At 41.0% G+C, this 25,182-nt stretch overlaps 1 protein-coding gene across 1 annotated transcript in view; it reads right to left on the bottom strand.

The window, feature by feature from the left end:
* Positions 1-1,303: 1,303 nt before the first annotated feature.
* Positions 1,304-25,182, bottom strand: part of RAP1A (RAP1A, member of RAS oncogene family) — a 56,824-nt gene continuing 32,945 nt past the window's right edge. Inside the window, exons 4-9 of the mRNA XM_056558265.1 lie at positions 19,184-19,252; positions 18,495-18,551; positions 14,740-14,880; positions 8,482-8,625; positions 3,638-3,756; positions 1,304-2,000 (exon numbers count right to left, since the gene is read on the bottom strand). Of these exons, the coding sequence (XP_056414240.1) occupies positions 3,667-3,756; positions 8,482-8,625; positions 14,740-14,880; positions 18,495-18,551; positions 19,184-19,252 (501 nt within the window). The 3' untranslated portion in view covers positions 1,304-2,000; positions 3,638-3,666. The remainder of the gene's footprint in view (positions 2,001-3,637; positions 3,757-8,481; positions 8,626-14,739; positions 14,881-18,494; positions 18,552-19,183; positions 19,253-25,182) is intronic.

The following is a 25,182-nucleotide window of genomic DNA, read 5'->3' as shown; positions in this document are numbered from 1 at the left end:
GGGGCCACGCCGTGGCCCCACGTTATAGAATGGGAGCCGACCCATCACATACATGTATGCCATGGGTCTGGAAGGGGTTAACTTTGGTGAACCATAAGGACATAGTTGGTGCTTTTTCCTGCCTCCACAGTGAAGGAATACAATTCCTAGCTGTTATTACTAAGTACCCAAGCAAAGATTGTTTATATAATCTTATAGGGATGTAATTGTGTTGCAAAAAGATAAAGCCGGTATGAAAGGGAATTCTTTCCCCATTATTTTTCTAATTGTCGCATAGACCTTATGCCAAAAGTCTTTTAGCTCTGGACATGACCAAAAGATATGGACAATATTACCTTTTATTTTCCCACATCGCCAACAGATCTCGCAGTACTGATCTTGTGTTTTATGAATTAAGGTCTAAACCTTATACCACCTTAAGATCTTCTAATTTGCCTCCTGGGGGCAGACATTAATCCTCGCCCACTGTTCCTCTGACAATTGTAATCTTAGATCTCTTTCCCATTTTATTAAGTAGGAAGGCGAATGGGCTATCATTAGTGATAACCATATTTTATATATCTTAGAGACGACATGTTTTGAAGGTTCCCTTGCACTCCACAATTCCATAAAATCGGTTACTTTTTCCGTGTTATGACCTGGGTTAGGTAGTTTATGGAGATAGTGTCTCAGTTGTAGGGATCTCCAGAATCCCAAAGGTGTGGGATCCATCACCTCTGCAACGGTAATCCACTCATTTTGTGCACTAATTTGCCTTAGGTGACCTACTCGAAATTTATCAGACTCAATCTATTGCCGCAACATCAGATCCCCAACAATTGGAGGGAATGCTGCATTTACAATTATTGGAGCCATTAACGAGTTACTCTGCAGCAATTCCCTACGTATTTTCATTTCCCCACAAACTGCCAGCATAGGGCCAATCGTAGGGTGTTGCCGCAATTCTTTAATCTTAATAATATCATGGCACTATGGTAAACATTTAAGTGAGATTACCGTTGCTGCCTGTTCTACTGAGACCCAAAGTTTCTTTGGATTGCTGGCCCTTTAACCAGGAATAAGTGTTCATACCTACCTTGCTGATAATTGGCCTGAGTAAAAGGGCCTAAAACTAGTTGCATTTATTGCTTGTATAGTACTGAAAGTGAACTGTTTATAACCTTCTTTCAGTGTACAAACATAGTAAAGAAATACACATTAGTCCAATAAAAAGCTGGTTGAGAGAACAAAAACACACAATCAAGAAAATGAAAATGTACTAAAATTTAATCATTCATAAAAGCTGTAATTTAATTTGTGACAGTAAAACACAAGAAGCAATATTAGAGTCGTTTTAGTATATTATATATTTCAGCTTTGAAATCCATAGAAATCAGTATACCGGTTTTCCTATAAAAGACCCCACCATCCCTCCCCAAAAGCATTATGCACAAAATGGTTTCTGAATTATAATATAATGGCAAGATGAAAGTTATAATAAACCCAGAAGTTTTAAATATAAAATGAAGTCACCGTGACTCAAAAAGGTATTAGCCCCATTGAGTTCATTAAAGGGGATATATATCTCTCTATATATATTTATAAAGAAAAACTATAAATGGCTACATTTTTAGTGCTTGACACAGGCATGACTAGGGAGGGGAGTTGGAAGGTAAGTCAATATGAAAATCAATGAAGTCATTAAACTAGCAATATTTAACATCAGAAATGCATCCATGCTCTCAAGATCATTCAGAATTGAGTCAAGTAGGTTTATTTCACATCTGTGAGCGCTGCTATTGCAAGAGTTGACACAACAGTGTCTTATTTTCAGAAAGAAACAGCTAAATCATTGCCAGGGAACCTTGTGCAAACAGTATTGGAGATCTAAAGTCTTCACATGATACAGTATATAAAACAGAAGGAGCCTCTTCAGATATGATAAGTTAGGATTGGATATCTCTTTTTACATTTTGGAATGCTGGCACTTTAACCAGGCAACAGTTCTTCATTTCTAAAGTCTACAACGGAGAGAGGAGAGAAAACAAACAGTTAAAGCTGCATGTAGTGCCACCGCAAAGACCTGTTACATGGACGTTTTTACCTGCAGAATGCTAACCAGACACTCAGCAGGGCCCTATCAATATGTTCAATGTTTATATTGCTCGTCTTCCTGGCCTATAGGTTAACTATATGGCTTTACTGATAGGGTGCGTTCACGTGAGTGGATTTACTTTCCAACTCGCAGCGCGTTTCCCCCTGCAAGTTTCAATGGTGGAAGGCTTTCCACTGCAAATTTTAAACACCGAGAGCCCATTGAAGTAAATAGGGTCACCGGCAGATTTTTAATAGCAGAAATCTGCTATTGAAATCTGCTGTGGACAGCCCACGGAAAATACGCTGCAAGTTGAACTAAATCTGCTGGTGTGAACACACCTTTAGTGTAGTACTGGTCTTCGAGTAGCAACAGCCCAAGTTTGTTTTTAGGATTTATATATAAAAATAAAGTTTTCGGACATTAAAAAAAGGTTGTATGTCTACCCTAAAGTTATTATGGGACTCAACTGATCAGCAGAAAAAAGGGGGTGGGGGGAGACGTGCCACAAAAATTGTACAAGGAAAGGAATCCTGTTATTTGTACTTGGACCCTATGATGAATGCACAGTCAACATCTTTCTATGGAAAGTCTAAGGTGGAAACTAGCAATGCTTGACAATGCTAGAAAACTAGCATTAAGGTGCTTCATGTCACAAGGCAAACAAGAGGCTCAACAAAACACAATTTTTGAGTCCATGGCCAAAAAAACTGCCCAGATCTCAATCCCATTGAAAAACCATATCCAATCCTAAAACAGCAAGTGGATGTACAAAAACAAGGAAATTGTGATAAACTCCAAGTACAGATTATGCAAGAAGGATTTGTTATCAGATTCATCCCAGAAGCGGATATCCAGCATGCCAGGGGAAGAGTCAAGGCTGCAAGTATTGAGTTTTTGCATAAACTAAAGTTATAACTAAAAGTTATAAACTGGTTATAAAACTCTACAGCTGGAGATAGAAATTGTAAATTTTTAAATGTATATAAAAGGTTTAAGCCACCAGCAACAGACATTCAGGATACATTCAGCCTGTGTCCCATGGATAAGAGATGTTTGTGGGACAACCCCTTTTAACAGAACAAATTCCAACATAAAAGCATGTTCCCCTTTACTGAAGTTAAATTACAACAGAGTGGGAATTAACTCTTTCCTTGTCAGCACACATGCTGCTTGTTCCACTATGAAATCATTCCCTTTAGTAAGGGAAGAGCTGTGAGTATTTTAGAAAATTGCTTAATATTCAGTTTAAGGTGATTTTCTCCCAGGGTTATTACTTGGCATGACACTGTGCCAGTGACTGATGGACCCCACTGAATACTAATAGACCCTGTTAAGGTTTCTGTCATTCTGATGTCAACAACTGTTTCCAGTGCAATTTTTGTGTCAAAAGAAAACATCAGACAGCACACCAAATGGATGCTTGTTGAACAGGTGTTAGGAGTCAATTACAGAAAAGTAGGTTCAGTAAAGGTGAACAAACAGAATAATAATAGTCTGCTGGCTCGCCTTAGAGACAAGCTTTTACAACGAAATAGACGGATTATGTATATTACAGCTCACCTGGCTCAGACCTGCTGCTTGACACATATCTAAAGCAGCAGACATGATGATTTCTTTTTAGGTTTCTTCTTTTCCACTGGTGTTTTCCTATTTATCTGTCTGACCAAGTCATAAAAGATCTGAAAAAGAGGATATTCTACTTATTAGAAATCATTGAACACTATAGAATGTGAAAAGGATATCAACCTAGTCTTCCCACTCCACTTCCTCACTGACCTGTGTCTGGCTGCAGCTGGAGCCTCCCCCCTTAGGACAAAAACATATGTAAGCCCTTCCCCTAAACCAGTTCACAGTCTAAAACGCAGAGATTAACCCTGATGTTCTGTCAGAATCCTAGAACAATACTGCAGGATTTTCCACTTTATTCTGAAACTGAGGGTATTATCTCCAGTTTAGTCCCTCTTTTGGATCAATCTCAAACCTTGTACACATTGCAGTCTGATACATTATAGCCATCCAACCTGCCAAAAGACTTCATTTACACATACTAATTGTTTTTATGACAAGAATATACATAAATTGAAAATGTCTTTTAAAAGATCATCCTTCCATAAGAGATTTTTAACAAACTGGTCAATTAAAGGTGAAACCATTACCCACAACTGTCATATACAAATACTGACAGGGGGACAGTTCAAAAGCTATGGAATTTTAAGAAGCAGAAGTCAAAAAATCACATTATGTTTAATAAGCTCTTTAAGATAATTTAGTTCTTTATGATAACCCTGTAGTTAGGTTAAAGGGGATATCACTTCTCATAAGGCAGTGTTTTCTAACCAGGGCCAAAGGTTGTACGGGCCATGCAGGGAGTGGTCATTTTTCAACATCTGAATGCACCCCGACTAGGAAACACTGCCAAAAACTGATAGCAAGAGAGTATACCATCACTATTGATCCTGGGACCCACCTATGGGTTAACAAGGGTATGCTGCACTGAAGTAGCACTCTTTGGCTGCATAGGAAGCAGATCCATCCCTTAGAATAGTCCTGTTTCTTGTTTTAAAGAGGTTTTCCCATTTTTCAGACACAGCTTATTGCATTAGGTCACCTATTACAACAAATTCATTTGTTTCCACCCATGAAAACTCCCAAGTTGGTTTATGTAGTTGTGGAGTGCAGCCACAGGTCAGTTTTCCCCCAAAGCAAACATTACAATGAATCTGAAAAAAATGCCAGTCTACACTGTAACCCATCCAAGAAGTCTGTATTTACATAAATGTAAGTGGATGCATTGTTGTCCTATGTAACTGTAAACCAGTATTTCTATTCCTATGAACTCCTACAAACCTTTCACTTCAGCACCAGATGATGCATTGTATGAATAAGAAAGTACAGCAAATGGCTGGCCATTTAGGGGAATTTAATCTAAGCAGTGGGCTCCACCCAATATGACCACACGGGTGCTACCAACGCTGTGTGTGTGTGTGTGTATAATATTATACATACACACATACATACATACATACATACATATACATATATATATATATATATATATATATATACACATATACATATATATATATATACACATACATACATACACACACACACACACACTACTGGACAAGAAAAGCACGGACACAAAGGAGGTGCACACCAATTAATACGCAAACAGTAATTTTATTATAGAAATCACAAAAAAAAAGTAGCCTCACATAAAAGCATTTAAAATGAGGGGGCACAACCTCCTAGCCACCCTCAGCCACAGAGGGGAACTCCAGAGCCCTGGAAGCCCCCCAAGGGACACCTGCTAGATCTCAATATTACAATATACACCCCCTCAACCGGCAACCCTCACAATATTGCACAATACAATTAAATAGTATCAACAGCAGCTATATATTAAAGTGGACAGTCAAAGCAAGAGTATAACAAAATTACCCATCACCTCCACGCCGTAAATTTCCTACGTCATTGTGCGAGCGCAATCAATACTTAGTTGCGCACCAGAACATTAGGTTGCGCACGTGCACAAAAGAAATACATCTTTATATAGATCCAAGTTCGTTCTAATGATGTCTGCGCATGCCAAATCTGTTACCCAAAACAGATCTATATTATGGATGCATCCATTAAAATGAGAACATCTGTACAAGTTACTGCACATTATTGATATTAATGCATCCTTATGATAACAAAATTCTACCACGTATCCACACATACTGCACACTATTAGTATTTACGCTATTATAATATAAAGTTCCTACAGGTTACTGCACACTGTTAGGGTTGTTCATATTATTCTAGTGTATTTACAGTAATAGTATATCTACAATATCATAGCATAGAGTTTCTATAGCGATTGTTGCTTTGGATATTATTATATAGACACATGGTGATTGTTACTTTGGATATTATATAGACACGTAATGATTTTTGCTCTCCTTGATGTGTTAGGCTTGACATTTTCGGGAAATAGGATAGGTTTTATTTCCTTTTTTGGTACTGAATGAACATAGTATGCAAACCCAGGGTCAGGGTAGTTCAATGTGCACCAAATACGTTTTTTTTTTTACAACTTTTGCTGAACTTAAGAACCTTATGACACTATAGAAACTCTATGCTATGATATTGTAGATCTACTATAATACTGTAAATACACTAGAATAATATGAACAACCCTAACAGTGTGCAGTAACCTGTAGGAACTTTATATTATAATAGCGTAAATACTAATAGTGTGCAGTATGTGTGGATACATTGTAGAATTTTGTTATCATAAGGATGCATTAATATCAATAATGTGCAGTAACTTGTACAGATGTTCTAATTTTAATGCATGCATCCATAATACAGTGACCCCACGACCTACGATGGCCCCGACATACGATAATTTCAACATGCGATGGCCTCTCAGAGGCCATCGCATGTTGAAGGCAGCATCAACATACGATGCTTTATGTCGGGGCCATCGCATAAACTGCTATCCGGCAGCGCACACTGCTTCAGCTGCCGCCGGATAGCCATTTACGGTGCCCCGTGAGCTCCGGTGATGGTCACTTACCTGTCCTCGGGGCTCCAGCCCGTCCTCTTCGGGATCCTCTGCATCGTCGGCACTCTCCATCGACGTCATCATGTCGCTGCGCACGCCGTCCTGTCATCCAATAGGAACGGCGTGCATAGCGACATGATGGCGGCGACGGAGAGCGCGATTGCCGTGGAAGCAGAGGCCTTGCCGGAGCGTGGGGGACACCTCGGGGACGCGGCGACAGAGATGGACGGCGACATTCCGGGCAGCGGTGACGGTCCAGAGCGACGGGGACAGGAGAGTACAACTTTCTCCAACAGTGGTCTACAACCTGCGGACCTCCAGATGTTGCAAAACTACAACACCCAGCATGCCCGGACAGCCAACGGTTGTTTCAACAAATGATGGTCCGTTTGGAACGGATTACCATCGTATGTTGAGGGACCACTGTATAGATCTCTGTTTTGGGTAACAGATTTGGCCTGCGCATACGCAGACATCATTAGAACAAACTTGGATCTGTATAACGATGTAGTTGTTTCGTGCACATGCGCAACCTAATGTTCTGGTGCGCGTGCGCAACTAAGTATTCATTGTGCGACTGTACGCGATGATCTAGGAAATTTACGACGCAGACATGGGAGTGATGGGCACGTGCGCAGTGGACGGCGCATGTGAACTACGGCCGGATGTTGGATGGCATTGCTCCGGATATACTTATTTGCTGTATGATGCCAGAACTGTTTGTGCGAGTGTGTGATTGGAGGAGGTGTGGAGTGATTGCGGAAGAGGTACACCTGCCGGCACTGTGTTAATAAAGGTATAAAAAGGTGATATGATCATATGTAGCCATGCGCCCCTGAGGAAGTCACTAGTTAGTGACGGAACGCGCGCGCGTGCGTGCGTGGGGGGGGGGGGGGGGGGGGGGCACCCGCTCTCATGATAGTGTGATGTATCTACTTCCTCCCTTGCCTGCTTACTTTAGTGTAACTGTTTACAACTACTCAGCTGCTATTGTTCACTTTGCTGCAATTTGTTATACTCTTGCTTTGACTGTGCACTTTAATATATAGCTGATTGATACTATTTAGTTGTATTGTGCAATATTGTGGGGTTTGCAGATTGAGGGGGTGTATATTGTAATATTGAGATCTAGCAGGTGTCCCTTGGGGGGCTTCCAGGGCTCTGGAGTTCCTCTCTGTGGCTGAGGGTGGCTAGGAGGTTGTGCCCCCTCATTTTAAATGCTTTTATTATGTGAGGCTACTTGTGTGTGATTTCTATAATAAAATTACTGTTTGCATATTAATTGGTGTGCACCTCCTTTGTGTCCGTGCTTTTCTTGTCCAGTAATTTAGGGGAATTTTTCATGGTGTGTGTGATGTACATGACTTTACCGTGAGTTCAGACTTTGTGTGACTTCGTGCATAAAATAGCGACTGTTTACAAAAGTCCCAAATGATAAACTGTGTGTATACAGAGAAACTGTCGCTCACTATGCGGGCAGGAGTACCCAGAATTAACAGTGTTCACTGAGAACACACAGGTAGGTGGTATTGCTGGCCTTTCCTGCAGATAGTCCATCTGCTGTTTGTCATAGCTACAGCCCTTGCACTACAGAGTGAATGGAGCCCAAAGCAGAAGGCTCTGTACATTGTGTAGTAGATATATATATCAGACATGCCTCAGACAAACCTTCCAATTTCAGGGGGGACTGGACAATTATCTAAGGGTGAATCACTGGATACATATACATAAGGCTGTCTAGTCATCCTGCCAACTGGTTTTTCTGAAAACGCCTTGTGTAAATCCGACCTAGAGACCAGTGCCCCTTCCACACAGGTTATATTCATGAACAGCAGATTTACTCACTCACCTCATTTACATTGATTTTAGACTTTGCAGAAGATTCTAAAAAGGCACAGTTATTCCACTGTCTTGCTAGATTTTGTCCCTGCTCTTTCCCAACTACCCGCTCATCTTCCAAATCACATTTATTGCCCACCAGTATCATTGGAACCTGAAATATGGAAAAGAAAAACATTAGTAGGGGGGTATCATTTTATATGATGCTGCCCTGAAGATAGTAGGCATCTTTGCAATATACCGTATATACTCGAGTATAGGCCGAGTTTTTCAGCACGATTTTTCGTGCTGAAAACACCCCCCTCGGCTTATACTCGAGTGAACTCCCCCACCCGCAGTGGTCTTCAACCTGCGGACCTCCAGAGGTTTCAAAACTACAACTCACAGCAAGCCCGGGCAGCCATCGGCTGTCCGGGCTTGCTGGGAGTTGTAGTTTTGAAACCTCCGGAGGTCCGCAGGTTGAAGACCACTGCGGCCTTCAACATCATCCAGCCCCCTCTCACCCCCTTTAGTTCTGAGTACTCACCTCCGCTCGGCGCTGGTCCGGTCCTGCAGGACTGTCCGGTGAGGAGGTGGTCCGGTGGGATAGTAGTTCCGGGCTGCTATCTTCACCGGGGAGGCCTCTTCTAAGCGCTTCGGGCCCGGCCTCAGAATAGTCACGTTGCCGTGACAACGACGCAGAGGTGCGTTCATTGCGAACGTAATTCTGCGTCATTGCCAAGGCAACGGCTCTATTCCGGGCCGGAAGCGCGGAGAAGAGGCGCCCCCGGTGAAGATAGCAGCCCGGACCACCTCCCCACCGGACCACCTCCCCACCGGACCACCTCCTCACCGGACAGTCCTGCAGGACCGGACCAGCGCCGAGTGGAGGTGAGTACTCAGAACTAAAGGGGGTGAGAGGGGGGCTGGATGATGTTGAAGGCCGCAGTGGTCTTCAACCTGCGGACCTCCGGAGGTTTCAAAACTACAACTCCCAGCAAGCCCGGACAGCCGATGGCTGCCCGGGCTTGCTGGGAGTTGTAGTTTTGAAACCTCTGGAGGTCCGCAGGTTGAAGACCACTGAGGGCGAATGATGAGAAGAGGATGATGAAGGGGGGGTGTGGGGATGATAAGGGGATGATGAAGGGGGGATGTGTGGGATGATAAGGGGATGATGAAGGGGGGATGTGTGGGATGATAAGGGGATGATGAAGGGGGGATGTGTGGGATGATAAGGGGATGATGAAGGGGGGATGTGTGGGATGATGACAAGGGGATGATGATGAGGATGTTAATGACGGGTCTGGATGATGACAGGGGGGGGATGAGGTATTTCCCACCCTAGGCTTATACTCGAGTCAATAACTTTTCCTGGGATTTTGGGTTAAAATTAGGGGTCTCGGCTTATACTCGGGTCGGCTTATACTCGAGTATATACCGTACATCTTATCTAAATATGACTGTCATTATAATGTAGGCCAGACACCCCTGCTGTATGCGGTCAATGCATTCCAAGCATGCTCACTTATAAGTCTCCTGGTTTGGGTACGTGTGTTTAGGAGAGAAATCTCTGGTTACCATCTGACAGGAACTCTATAGTTTTACCATGGATCTAAACAGTTAAGTACCATTGTATTGTGCCCTATACACGGACTGAACAATTGTGATGTACACGAACCTTTCAGGCCTTTTAAGTAAGAAATTGAACAATGGCTAGCTTCTGTGACAGATCTTAGGATTACATTTCAGTCATTTGTTTTCCCACCTTCAGAAGAGAACGGCAACAAAAACAGAGGGAGAGAAGCATGTAACCGAACAAAGCTGAATAGAGAGTGCACTCACGGAAGGGTGGCAAGAGGACAAAAGCCACACAAAAATATAAACATTATACCAAAACAAGTAGATATAACCAGCTTTAACCAGTAGATCTAGTGACCAGCTTTTTTGTGGGTACTACTGGGTGCAGCACATACCAAAAAACATGTCTACTGTAAACCAGCCACATCAACTAAAGCAAAAAAATAAGATTTAAAAAAAAAAAAAAAATATGAATAAATGTGTCTAAAAAACATCTTTTTTGGTGAGAAATAAAGCATTTTGCATTTAAATGGGCACTGTCATTAACCCCTTAGGGACTCAGCCTATTTTCACCTTAAGGACAATTTTTCATTTTGACATTTTCACTTTTTCCTCCTTCCTTTCTAAAAATCATAACATTTTCAATTTTGCACCTACAGACCCATATAAGAGCTTGTTTTTTGCACCACCAATTGTACTTTGTAATCATATCACTTATTTTAGAATATAACCTGCAGCGAAAGGAAAAAAAAATATTTGTGGGGAGAAAAAAAAAAAAAAAAAAAAAAGAAATCCATTTTGTAATTTTGGGGGCTCCCGTTCTACGCAGTGAAATATTTGGCACAAATGACACCTTATCTTTAGTTTGTAGGTCCATATTGTTACAAGGATACCCAATTTATGTAGATTTTATTTTATTTTAAAACTTCAAAAAAATTATGAACTACATGCACAAAAATTAGTATGTTTAAAATTGGCATCTTATGACCGCTATAACTTTATTTTATTTTTCCATGTACGGGGAGGTATGAGTGTCATTTTTTGCGCCGTCATCTGTAGTTTTTATCGGAACCATTTTTGTTTTGATGGGACTTTTTGATCGCTTTTTATTAATATTTTTATGGTATATGAAGTGACCAAAAATGCACAATTTTTGACTTTGGTATTTTTTTTACGTGTACACCACGGTTTAGCTAACCTAATATTTTAATAGTTCGGACATTTACGCACGCGGTGGTACCACATATTTTTATTCTTTATTTTATTTAAAAATTGGGAAAGGGGGGGGGGTGATTTAAAAACTTTTAATAGGGAAGGGGTTAATGAACTTTTATTAAATTTTTTGACACTTTTTTTTTAGATCTTCGATCGCATAACCGAGCTGATCGGGACATCGCGTTCTTGTCGCGATAGTGCCGATAAGCTCCGCTGAGCTGCCGGGATTCGTTTACTTTAGTTTTGAGATGCCGCTATCAACTTTGATCACGGCATCTAAAGGGTTAATGCCGGGCATTAGCCCTGGGTCCTGGCTGGTGAGAACGGTTTAAAACCGGTAAACGGGACCAGGGCTGTCTTTTGCACAGACTTTGGACTCTTGCTGGCCTGGCAGAAGTCCAAAATCAAGAAATGCAGTCTGGAGTGCTGAGAGAGGGTGTACAGCCTTAGCCAATCATAGCTCATCTCACACTGAACTGCTCTAAGCTGTGTGTAGCAGTGAGGGAGGAAGTTCTCCCAATATGGCCTAAGATGATTTCACGCCTGCTACACCCCTTCCCAGTCTGTGAATCTGACTGAGCAGAAAATACAGAGAAATATCAAGGCAGACAACTAAGAAATAATAAAAATAAAGGCAGGGGGTGGGTTATCATGATTGGGACAGTGAACTGGGAGGATTATAAAATTTAAGATCATGACAGATACTCTAATGTTTTGGTGGAGCTGCAGTATTCTACTTTTTCTTGATATGTTTGGGCCCAGAATATCAGGGCCTAACACTGCGTGCACTGGGCAGGATATGATGTCAACTCAACAGTAGAAGCCTTTTTAGGTAGTGCTGCATTTCTTCATATTGATATTTGTGGGATTTCTCCTGCCGTCATTTAGTAGTTTGGGATTTCTGGGAATGGTCACGACACATTGCAATATCACAAAGATATTGCAATCTTCATGCGACAAAGAATAGTGAGTGGCTCTGGCATCAAGAATATATTAGATACATTAGAATGAAATTAGAAACAATGTCTCTGGATACAAGGACTACTTTTCTGTAAAACTGAGCCATTACTCAGGTGATCTCTTCCCAGGGATGTATGCAATACATTATGACTTAAAGCGGTACGCCGGTGGAATACTTTTTTTTTATATGAACTGGTGCCAGAAAGTAAAACAGATTAGTAAATGACTATTAAAAAATCTTAAAGGGGTATTCCAGGAAAACATTTTTATATATCAACAGGCTCCAGAAAGTTAAACAGATTTGTAAATTACTTCTATTAAAAAATCTTAATCCTTTCAGTACTTATGAGCTTCTGAAGTTAAGGTTGTTCTTTTCTGTCTAAATCCTCTCTGATGACACCTGTCTCGGGAAACGCCCAGTTTAGAAGCAAATCCCCATAGCAAACCTCTTCTAAACTGGGCGTTTCCCGAGACAGGTGTCAGAGAGGATTTAGACAGAAAAGAACAACCTTAACTTCAGAAGCTCATCCGTACTGAAAGGATTAAGATTTTTTAATAGAAGTAATTTACAAATCTGTTTCCCTTTCTGGAGCCAGTTGATATATATAAAAAGTTTTTTCCTAGAATACCCCTTAAATCCTTCCAGTACTTATTAGCTGCTGAATACTACAGAAGATTTTTTTTTCTCTTTTTGGAACACAGAGCTCTCTGCTGACATCACGAGCACAGTGCTCTCTTGCTGACATCTCTGTCCATTTTAGGAACTGTCCAGAGCAGCATATGTTTGCTATGGGGATTTTCTTCTACTCTGGAGAGTTCTTAAAATGGACAGAGGTGTCAGCAGAGAGCACTGTGCTCATGATGTCAGCAGAGAGCTCTGTGTTCCAAAAAAAGAAAATTTTTCCTCTGTAAAATTCAGCAGCTAATAAGTACTAGAAGGATTAAGATTTTTTAATAGAAGTAATTTACAAATCTGTTTCACTTTCTGTCACCAGTTGGGAAAAAATAAATAAAAAAAATAAAAGAAAGTTTTCCAACGGAGTACCCCTTTAACCCCTAAAGGACTCAACCCATTTTGGCCTTAAGGACTCAGACAATGACATTTTTACGTTTTCATTTTTTTCCTCCTCGCCTTCTAAAAATCATAACTCTTATATTTTCATCCACAGAGTAGTATGAGGGCTTGTTTTTTGAGCGACCAGTTGTCCTTTGTAATGACATAACTCATTATATCATAAAATGTATGGTGCAACCAAAAAACACTATTTTTGTTTGGAAATTAAAAAGAAAAACGCAATTTTGGAAGGTTTCGTTTTCACGCCGTACAATTTGACGTGTACGTACAATTTGTACGGTAAAAATGGTGTGTTCTTTATTCTGAGGGTCAATGCGATTAAAATGATACCCATTATTACATACTTTTATATTATTGTTGTGCTTAAAAAAAAATCACAAACTTTTTAACCAAATTAGTACGTTTATAATCCCTTTATTTTGATGAGGGCTCATTTTTTGCGCCGTGATCTGACGTTTTTAACGGTACCATTTTTGCATTGATAGGACTTATTGATCGCTTCTTATTCATTTTCTCATGATATAAAAAGTGACCAAAAATTCACTATTTTGGACTTTAAAATTTTTTTGCGCATACGCCATTGACCGTGTGATTTAATTAACGATATATTTTTATAATTCGGACATTTCCGCACGCGGCGATACCATATATTTTTATTTACACTGTTTTTTATGAGAAAAGGGGGGTGATTCAAACTTTTAATAGGGAAGGGGTTAAATGATCTTTATTCCCTTTTTTTTTGCAGTGTTATAGCTCCCATAGGGGACTATAACACTGCACACACTGATCTTTTACATTGATCAATGGTTTCTCATAGGAAACCAGTGATCGACATTCTGCCGCTTGACTGCTCATGCCTGGATCTCAGGCACTGAGCAATCATTCGGCGATCGGACAGCGAGGAGGCAGGTAGGGACCCTCCAGCTGTCCTGTAAGCTGTTCGGGATGCCGCGATTTCGCCGCGGCTATCTCGAACCGCCCACTGAGCTAACCGGCACTTTTTACTTTCACTTTTAGCCGCGCGGCTCAGCTTTGAGCGCGCACTATTTGCGGCTTCACTATGACGCCGGGCCCGCCGTGATATGATACGGGGTCACCGTGGGACCCCGCGTTATATCACGGGAGCGGGACCAAGGACGTACTCATACGTCCTTGGTCCTTAAGGGGTTAATGCTTACTAGAGCTAGAATATAAGGCGGCATTTCCCAACCAGGGTGCCTCAAGCTGTTGGCTGTCCGGGCATGCTGGGAGTTGTAGCTTTGCAACAGCTGGAGGCACCCTGGTTGGGAAACACTGATAAAAGGAACATAGCTTAGACAGACGTGAATGTTGTTCTCCATACACAACCCAAGGCTGAGATGCACATTAACAGAACACAAGCAATCTGTACAACATAATCGCTTCTGGATACATTAAGTCAATAATTTGTAAATTATTCACATCATTCTAGTTCAGACTTACATCTTCTGTGTCTTTAACTCGCAAAATCTGCTCCCTCAAGTCTTGCAAGTCATTAAACGTGGACTGTGCTGTGATAGAGTATACTAGTGCAAATCCCTGACCATTCTTCATATACAGATCTCGCATTGCTGTGAATTGTTCCTTGGAGAAAAAAAACAAAAAAACACAAGTTACATTTGTTATAGGGTATGCAAAAAGTCTATACATTACTAGAAAAATGACATTCACCCCCTTGTGCTTCAGATCGTCCTGTATGATTTTGCAGTAGTATTACAGATCCCATCATTCCTGGACTGTAGGTGGCAATGGTGACTAAAGTTATATTTACATGCAGATTTTTTAACTGAAAATCCACACAATGCATTTGAAAAGTCTTCAGACCCTTTCCTTTTTATCGGTCTGCACTCAGTACCCCACAATGACAAAGTGAAAACAGAATTTTAGAGATTTTTGCAAATGAAAAAAAAAAGGAAAAAGTACTAATTCCCAGGGACATACATATTCAGAGCATTTGTTATGACACTTGGTCACTTGATCATTTCTCTCGGTCGTCTCTAAGATGTTTCTTTACCTTGATTGGAGTCACTTGTGGTCAATTTAATGAATTCGACAGGATTTGGAAAGACACCCTTGTCTATATAAGGTCATGTCATATAAGCAATGAGGCGGAAAGAACTAACTGTAGAGCTTAGAGACAAGATTGTGTGGAGGTACAGATCTGAAGAAGGGTACCAAAACATTTCTGCTGCACTGAACGTTTCCAAAAGCGGAGTGGCCTCGATCATTCCTAAATGGAAGAATTTTGGAATAACCAGGACTCTTCCTTGAGCTTTCTGCTCCACCAAACTAAGTAACTGAAGTGGAAAAGGGCCTTGGTATGAGGTGACCAAGAACTCCATGGTCACTCTGGCTGAGCATCAAAGATCCTGTGTGCAGATGGGAGAAATTTCCAAAAGGTCAACTATCACTTCAGAACAACATTAATTTGGGCCTTATGGAGCCAGAAAGAAGCCTCTCCTCAGTAAGAGACATAAAAGCTCCCCAAAAAAAAAAAAAAATTTAAAAAATAAAAAGAGCACCTATTACACAGACTGTGAGAAACAAAGAAGAAACAAGATTTTCTTGCCTGATGAAACCAAGAGGCACTTATCACTGCCCAATACCATCCCTATAGTTCATTATGGTGGTGGTAAAAACATGCTGTGAGGGGGTTTTTCAGCATCTGGGACAGGGAGACTGCTATGGACATCAAACAGAAAATTCACCTTCCAACAAGACAATGCAGGGAAATTTAGCATTGGATTTGGACATCTTTGTGTTGTAAAAAGTTGCATAGTGGTCGCAGGTAGCGCTTTAGAAGGTTTTACACAGTTTGTGTCCATTTGTAGCAATCTTGTTTTTTGGCAAATGCGGAGGGCATTAAATTAATCAACTGCGACTTTTATAATAATAAAAATAAAAACTGGTCAATTGCAGACACTTCTTTACATACACTGTGTTGGTGTATTTTTACCCCCAGTTTTCATAATGTACCGTATATACTCGAGTATAAGCCGAGTTTTTCAGCACGATTTTTCGTGCTGAAAACACCCCCCTCGGCTTATACTCCAGTGAACTCTCCGCCCTCAGTGGTCTTCAACCTGTGGACCTCCAGAGGTTTCAAAATTACAACTCCCAGCAAGCCCGGGCAGCCATCGGCTGTCCGGGCTTGCTGGGAGTTGTAGATTTGAAACCTCTGGAGGTCCGCAGGTTGAAGACCACTGCGGCCTTCGACATCATCCAGACCCCCCCATCCCCTTTAGTTTTGTACTCCCCTCCGGCAGGACGTTAGGGTGCGCTGGTCCGGTGCTGCAGGACTGTCCGGTGGGGAGGTCGTCCGGTGGGATAGTTGATGACAAGGGGGGGATGATGAAGGGGGGGGGGGGGTGATGACAGGGTGATGATGATGATGAGGTTGTTAATGACGGGGGTCTGGATGATGACAGGGGGGGGGGGATGATGTATTTCCCACCCTAGGCTTATACTCTAGTCAATAACTTTTCCTGGGATTTTGGGGTGAAATTATTATTATTTTTTATTATTATTTTTTGCGCCTGCAATTCTACTTTGCAGTGACATCAGTCATTTTACCCAAAAATCTACGGCGAAACAGGAAAAAAAAAAAAATCATTGTGCGATGAAAATGAACAAAAGACGCCATTATGTATATTTGGGGGCTTCTGTTTCTACGCAGTACATTTTTCAGTAAAAATGACACCTTATATTTTATTCTTCAGGTCCATACGCTTAAAATGATTCCCTACAGGAAAATTGTCATCTTCTGACCCCTATAACTTATTTTACTGCGTACGGGGGCTAATTTTTTTGTGCCGTGATCTCAAGTTTTTAGCGGTACCATTTTTGTATTGATCAGACTTTTTGATCGCTTTTTATTCATTTTTTCATGATATAAAAAGTGACCAAAAATACGCTATTTTGGACTTTGGAATTTATTTGAGTGCACGCCATTGACTCTGTGGTCTAATTAACGATATATTTTTATAGTTCGGACATTACACACATGGCGATACCACATATGTTTATATTTTTATTAACTTTTCTCTATGGGAAAAGCGGGGCGATTTGGACTTATTACGGAAAGGGTTAAATGGCATTTATTAACTTTTTTTCCCCACTTTTTTTTTGCAGTGTTATAGCGCTCATAGGGACCTATAACACTGCACACACTGATCTTATACCCTGTTCACTGCAAAGCCATTGCTTTGCATTGATCAGTGTTATCGGCGGTTGAGTGCTCAAGCCTGCATCTCAGGCTTGGAGTAATCAATCGCCGAGGGGACACGCCGGAGGCAGGTAAGAGGACCTCCGCTCATGTCCCAGCTGATCGGGACACTGCATTTTCACTGCGGTGGTCCCGATCAGCCCCACTGAGCAGCCGGGAAGGTTTCACTTTCGTTTTAGACGCAGCATTCAACTTTGAACGCTGTGCATAAAGGGTTAATAGCACGCGGTAACGCGTTCGCTGCTGCGCGCTATTAGCCCCAGGTCCCGGCTTCAGATACATGCCGGGACCGACCCGATATGACACAGGGTCACCGCGTGACCCCACGTTCTATCGCAGGAGCCAGCCAAGGACGTAAATATACGTCCATGGTCGTTAATAGGTTAAGTGTACTTGAGTAACCCAGCCGGAGCCCTGACTTGAACCCCATCACATGTCTCTGGAGAGTCCCGAAAACTGTTCCACTAGAGGTTCCCATCATCCAGGCTGATCGAGCTTGAGAAGAATGGCAGAAAACCTCCAAATCCAGGCGTGAGAACCTGGTGGCCTCATCCCCAAAAAGCTGAAGGCTGTAAACACTGCAAATGGTGCTTTAACTAAGTACAAAGTAAAAGGTCTTCTATTGATGCAATATTTTCTTTCCTTTTTCTATAAAGTAGCAAAGATTTCTAACATTCTGTTTTTACTTTGTTATTATGTGGTATTGAGCGCAGAATTTATTTATTTTTTTTGTTTTAGTTTGCAACATAACATGAGAAAAAAGTAGTAAAAGGTTTTGAAGACTGTCCAAATGCATTGTACATGTGTACAGCAATTTCACCTACCCCCAGAAAGTTTCTAACAGATCTGTCAGGAGATAACATACCCTATGCTTTGCAATTCATTCCTTTTGTGCAGCTGACAAACCAAAGTGACATTAGTTTCAAGCTTTAACTGAACAGCATAGATAGATAAAGATGGTCAATAAACTTACGGTTCCAGCTGTATCGAGAATTTCAAGCATACATTGTTGTCCTTCTACCTCCACTTGCTAAGAAAAAAGTAAAAAAATTTAAAAAAGTGAATGAATAAATAATTAAAAGTTTTTCTTTTATGTAAAGCATCTGTGTCACGCCCCACAAGGACTGCACTATTGAGTTTGGGGTGTTTTCATGGGTGTTACTGTACCCAACAATATAGATCTGAATATGGATTATTATGATAAGATTGCCCTAGCAATGTCTCTATGTCCATCGTGTGAAATATTAAAAGATGATAACATTTTAAACCTCTACTTTACTGCAGCACTCCTGAGGTACCTCTGTTGTCCTGTTCCAGGCCTGCCGGTAGGACTGTTTTCCTGAGCTGCAGAGTGATGTGTCTAGTCCAGGTAGCACCCAAGCCCAACGTGTCACGCTACAGGTCAGCAAATTGCTGGCCGCAGCAATGTTTAACCTCAGGCAGCAATTCGCTAAGCAGCTGTATAGCACATTGGGCCCAGGTGCTTCTGGGCCGGACACATCACGCTGCAGCTCATGAAGACAATTGCAGCAGGACACCTGGACACTTGAGGTTTGTGTTTTTTGCTCGTTTTTTTATATCCCACAAAATAGGCAGAGTTAGAAACCACCCCTTTAAAAATATTGGAATGAAGTGAAAATATTTTAAATAAAAAAAATTTACCTTTCTGTAGGAATCTTCTATAGTAGGATCATACTTTTCCACAAATATTCCTTGAACAAACTGCACTGTCTGCAGAGAAAATAAAAATGGGTGAGACAGAAAACCAGCATATTGGGCACAGTCATTACAATATCAGTCCTCCATTCACTTCTGTATCTCTCTCCCTGAGAGGCTAAGAAACAACTGAATCTGACAGTATCTAGGAGATCTAGAACATATACATTTGAAGGATATAAATACATTGACATCACAGAGAAGGGTCCCCAGCTTTGAGGACTTAAAGGGGTACTAAAAAAAATAATAATAATAATAATAAAAGTAGTATACAGCCACTAATAAGTACTCGAAGGATTACAATTTTTACTTAGAAGTAATTTATACATCTGTTTAACTTTCTGGCACCAGTTTATTTAAAACGAAGAAAAAACTTTTTAAATAAACGGATGCCAGAAAGTTAAACAGATGTGTAAATTACTTCTAAGTAAAAATCTTAATCCTCCGAGTACTTATTAGCGGCTGTATACTACAGAGGAAATTCTTTTCTTTTTTAGATTTCTTTTCTGTCTGACCACAGTGCTCTCTGCTAACATCTGTCCATTTTCGGAACTGTCCAGAGCAGGAGAAAATCTCTATAGCAAAAATATGTTGCTCTGGAAAGTTCCTAAAATGGACAGAGGTGTCAGTAGAGAGCACTGTGGTCGTGACAAAAATAAATCCAAAAATAATTTCCTCTGTAGTATACAGCCACTATTGAGTACTGGATGGATTAAGAATATTTTATAGAAGTAATTTACAAATCTGTTTAAAGTTGGAAAAAAAAAATAATAATAAAATAAAAAAAAAAGATTTCCACCAGAGTACCTCTCATCAAAAAAACTTTTGATATATTATAGATTAATGTATGCAGAATAACTTCACAATTGCATGTTATTTAAAAATATGCTTCTTTCTATTTAATTTTTCACTTTGAAGAAATGACCACCAGGGGTCTCCCTACCAGTCCTGGCAGCAAGCATTTCAGACTCATGCTGGAGTCCTAAACACTACGAGCTGCCAGTCTGCTTTGTTCACAAAGGAGAACACTCAGAGCTGCCAGCCTGCTTTGTTCACAGCCTGTTTGGCTGTGAACAAAGCAGGCTGGCAGCTCTGAGTGTTTAGGACTCCAGCATGAGTCAGAAATGCTTGCTGACAGGACTGATCGGGAAAAATACAATAGAAAGAAGCATATTTTTCATTAACATGCTATTGGAAAGTTATTCAACATTCATTAATCTAAAATATATCAAAAGTTTATTTGATGAGAGGTACCCTTTAAGGACCAAGCCCATTTTCACCTTAAGGACCCGGCCATTTTTTGCACATCTGACCACTGTAACTTTAAGCATTAATAACTCTGGGATGCTTTTACTTCTGAATTTGGTTCAGAGATTGTTTTTCGTGACATATTCTACTTTAACATAATGGTACATTTTTGTTGATATTTGCATCATTTCTTCATTTCATTAAAAATTTGAAAATTTGAAATTTTTCTAACTTTGAAGCTCTCTGCTTGTAAGGAAAACAGACATTCCAAATAAATTATATATTGATTCACATATAAAATATATCTACTTTATGTTTGCATCATAAAGTTGACATGTTTTTACTTTTGGAAGACATCAGAGGGCTTCAAACCTAAGCAGCAATTTTTAAACTTTTCAGGGACCAGTTCAATTTTGAAGTGGATTTGAAGGGCCTTCATATTGGAAATACCTTATAAATTACCCCATTATAAAAACTAAACCCCTCAATGTATACAAAATGACATTCAGTAAGTGTGTTAACCCTTTAGGTTTGTCACAGGAATAGCAGCCAAGTGAAGAAAAAAAAATTCAAAGTCTCCATTTTTTACACTAACCTGTTCTTTTAGACCCAGTTTTTGAATTTTTACAAGAGGTAAAAGGAGAAAAAGTCCCCCAAAATGTGTAACCCAATTTCTCTAGAGTAAGGAAATACCTTATTTCTGAACGTAAAGTGCTCTGTGGGTGCAGTAGAGGACTCAGAAGGGAAGGAGCGACAATGGGATTTTGGAAAGTGAATTTTTCTGAAATGGTTTTTGGGGGGCATGTCACAATTAGGAAGCCCCTATGGTGCCATAACAAAAAAAAAAAAAAGTGGACAGTGAGCCTCAACTCCTCACAGATGTTTGATGATTTTTTGGTAAAGTAGGATGTGTAAATGAAAATTTTGTTTTCACTAAAGTGCAGTTTTTTCACCAAATTAACCATTTTGTACAAGAGGTAATCAGGGAAAATGTGCCCCCCCCCCCAAAAAAAAAAAAAAAAAAAGCCCCACATGGCATACTATTTTGGAAACTACACTCAAGGAACATAAGGGGAACAGTGAGCCTTAACACCCCACAGGTGCTTGACAAGTTTCCGCTAAAGTTGGACATGAAAATGAAAAATTAGTTTTTTTCCACTAAAATGCTGGTGTCACCCCAAATTTTTCATTTTCACAAGGGGTAATAGGTAATGTTAACCCCCTTTCTTCTGAGTATGGAAATACCCCATATCTACATGTAAAGTGCTCTGCAGGCAAACTACAATGCTCAGAAGAGAAGGAGCACCATTGGGCTTTTGGAGAGAGAATTTTATTGGAATGGAAGTCAGGGGCCATGTGCATTTACAAAGCCCCCATGGTGCCAGAACAGTGGACACCCTGCCCCCATCCCCACATGTCAACTCATTTTGGAAACCACAACCCCTCACAGAATTTAATAAGGGGTGCAGCGAGCATTTACACCCCACTGGCATTTGACAGATCTTTGGAACAGTGGGCTGTGCAAATGAAAAATTTTATTTTTCATTTTTACGGACGACTGTTCCAAAAATCTGTCAGACACCTGTGGGGTGAAAATGCTCATTGTACCCCTTATTACATTACGTGAGGGGTGTAGTTTCCAAAATGGGGTCACGTGGGGGGGGGGGGGTCCACTGTTCTGGCATCATGGGGACTTTATATACGCACATGGCCTTCAATTTCAGACACATTCTCTCTCCAAAAGTACTTTATATCCACATATGGGGTATTTATATACTCAGAAGAAATGGGGTTACACATTTTGGGGGCTTTTTTCCTATTAACCCTCGTGAAAATGAAAAATTTGGGATAACACCAGCATTTTAGTGAAATTTTTTTTTTTTTTTTTTTTTACGTCCAACTTTAACGAAAATTCTTCAAACACCTGTGCGGTGTTAAGGCTCACTATACCCCTTGTTATGTTCCGCGAGGGGTGTAGTTTCCAAAATGGGGTCACAGGTGGGTGTTTTTTTTTCCGTTTATGTTAGAACCGCTGTAACGATCAGCCACCCCTGTGCAAATCACCTCAAATTTACATGGCGCTCTCACTCCTGAGCCTTGTTGTGTGCCCGCAGAGCATTTTACGTCCACATGTATTCCCATACTCAAACACAAATACACAAATTTTGGGGGTCTTTTTTTCCTTTTACTTGTGAAAAGTCTGGGGCAACACCAGCATGTTTGTGTAAATTTTTTTTTTTTTACAACGACATGCTAGAGTAGACCCCAACGTTACCTTTTCATAAGGGGTAAAAGGAGAAACAGCCCCCCAAAATTTGTTAGGCAATTTCTCCCGAGTACGGAAATACCCCATATATGGCCCTAAACTGTTGCCTTGAAATAAGACAGAGGCAAACCTGTTTTAAGACTACAACTACCAGCATGACCTTTGGCTGTCCGTGCATGCTGGGGGTTGAAGTTATGAAACAACTGGAGGTACACTGGTTGCAAAACACTGAGTTTGTTACTTAACTTAGTGTTTCCCAAACAGTGTGCCTCCAGCTGTAGCAAAACTACAACTCCCAGCATGCCCAGACAGCCGAAGGACATGTTGGGAGTTGTAGTTATGCAACAAGTGGAGAACAGTTTGGAGATCACTGTGTAGTAGTGTCCAAACTATAGCCCTCCAGATGTTGCAAAACTACAACTCCCGGCATGCCCAGACTGTCCAGGCATCCCGGGAGTTGTAGTTCTGCAACATCTGAAGGGCTACAGCTTGGGCAACACTGTATAGTGGTCTCTAAACTGTGGCCCTCCAGATGTTGCAAAACAACTCCCAGCTGTCTGGGCATGCTGGGCGTTGTAGTTTGGCAACTTCTAGAAGGCAGCAGTGAAGATTATTTACCACGGATCTTTACTGCTGCCTCCACCACTGCCTCCTTACTGCCGCCTGTCCCTCGCTGCTACGGCAACCACTGCCACCTCACTCCTCTCATTTAGAATGATTGGGGATGTCTCTGATAGCTCCGATCAGCACTATTTTCCGGGCTATTGGGTGAACAGAGACCCTATCAGCCCAGAATTGCCGTAAATCGCCGATCTGAACTGATCGACGATTTGTGGTGATCGCCGACATGGGAATTTTTTTGCGCGTACGCCATTAACCGTGCGGTTTAATTAATGATATAATTTTATAGTTCGGACATTTTACGCACGCCGTAATACCACATATGTTAATTTTATTTTTATTTACACCATTTTTTTTTTTATGGGAAAAGGGGGTGATTCAAACTTTTATTAGGGAAGGGGTTAAATGACCTTTGTTAAGTTTTTTTTCCACTTTTTTTTTTGCAGTGTTATAGCTCCCATAGGGACCTATAACACTGCACACACTGATCTCTTATGCTGATCCCTGCAAAGCCATAGCTTTGCATGGATCAGCGAGATAGGGGCTCAATTGCTCAAGCCTGGAGCAATAAAACCCTGATCGGACGCCGCGGAGAGGGGTAAGGGGACCTCCGCCTGCGTCCCAGCTGATCGGAACATTGCGATGTCCCGATCAGCCCGACTGAGCTGCCGGGAAGCATTTACTTTTGTTTTCAGACGTGGCAATCAACTTTGATCGCCGCGTCTGAAGGGTTAACAGCGTGCGGCACAACGATCGGTGCCGCACGCTGTTAGCCCAGGGTCCGCCCTAAGTCCTTAAGAGGTTAAGTACCAGGGAGCAAGGGTGTACGCCCTTAGTCCCCAACAGGTTAAGCCAACCTTTTGACACACTGCAGACATGTAAAAAGTTTTGATCGCTCAAAGCCTGAGAATTTAGACCCCCAGCAGTTTGTGGGGAGAAACTTGCTGCTGTGCAGTTTATTCCCCTAGATCTTCATCTGTCTCGATAGACTTGTCATGGGACATAAATAGATACTCTATGGTATATGTGTATCCATCAGATTTTTTTCTTTTTTATGTGCTGTAGTCTACATGAAATTTTCCAGTTTTCAAACTGGCCTCTAAAATAGTCCTGATAAGCGGATATTTTTTGCAGCACGTAACTGCATGTGTTATGCCCATCTGTTCCAGCAATATTTTACACTTTCAAATTTTCCTTACAGGAAGCAGAGTCTTGGACTACCATTCCCGGCTCCTGGCTGCAATTAAGCCAAGAAAAGTAGACCTTGCCTCATAGCGCATTGGAAAGTCTTTTTGACACACAAAATGGCTGTTTTTTGGACATTTACATCTCAAAAGGTGCCTCATAAGATGTGACTGAAAACCACTCAGCAAAATGCACACGTGGCTTACTATGAACTACATGGCAAGTATGGGTCAAGCACATAATGTTAGTCTGTGCTGCACTTTGTGGTTTTTGGCCACGCAGCAGTTACCATGGCACAACCACCGTGTGTAAGAGTGCACTAATGCCTTGCGATATGAACTTCAATAGTAAGGACTCTAGCCAGGTGGTAAAACACGTTCCATGAGCAGTAAGCAGAATCACAGCCGCCCATCTGTACATGTTGCTTCATTTAGCAAACTGCATGGGAATAACCTTTGATCTTGCATAATGTTTGATGAACTTGTTCAAACAAAACCAGAGAAGACTATAATGGTTTTCAGTGGCCTCATTTGTTCACTCTTATGGTGAAGAGTAGAACTGATGCTCATTCTCATGTTTCTAATACTAATGGGAAAATCTGTAAGGATGGGAAATTTATACAGGG

Source organism: Hyla sarda, chromosome 2 (assembly GCF_029499605.1).
Source record: "Hyla sarda isolate aHylSar1 chromosome 2, aHylSar1.hap1, whole genome shotgun sequence".
Taxonomy (NCBI): domain Eukaryota; kingdom Metazoa; phylum Chordata; class Amphibia; order Anura; family Hylidae; genus Hyla; species Hyla sarda.
Note: the sequence above shows the minus strand (reverse complement) of the source record. Positions and strands in the feature narration are given on the sequence as shown.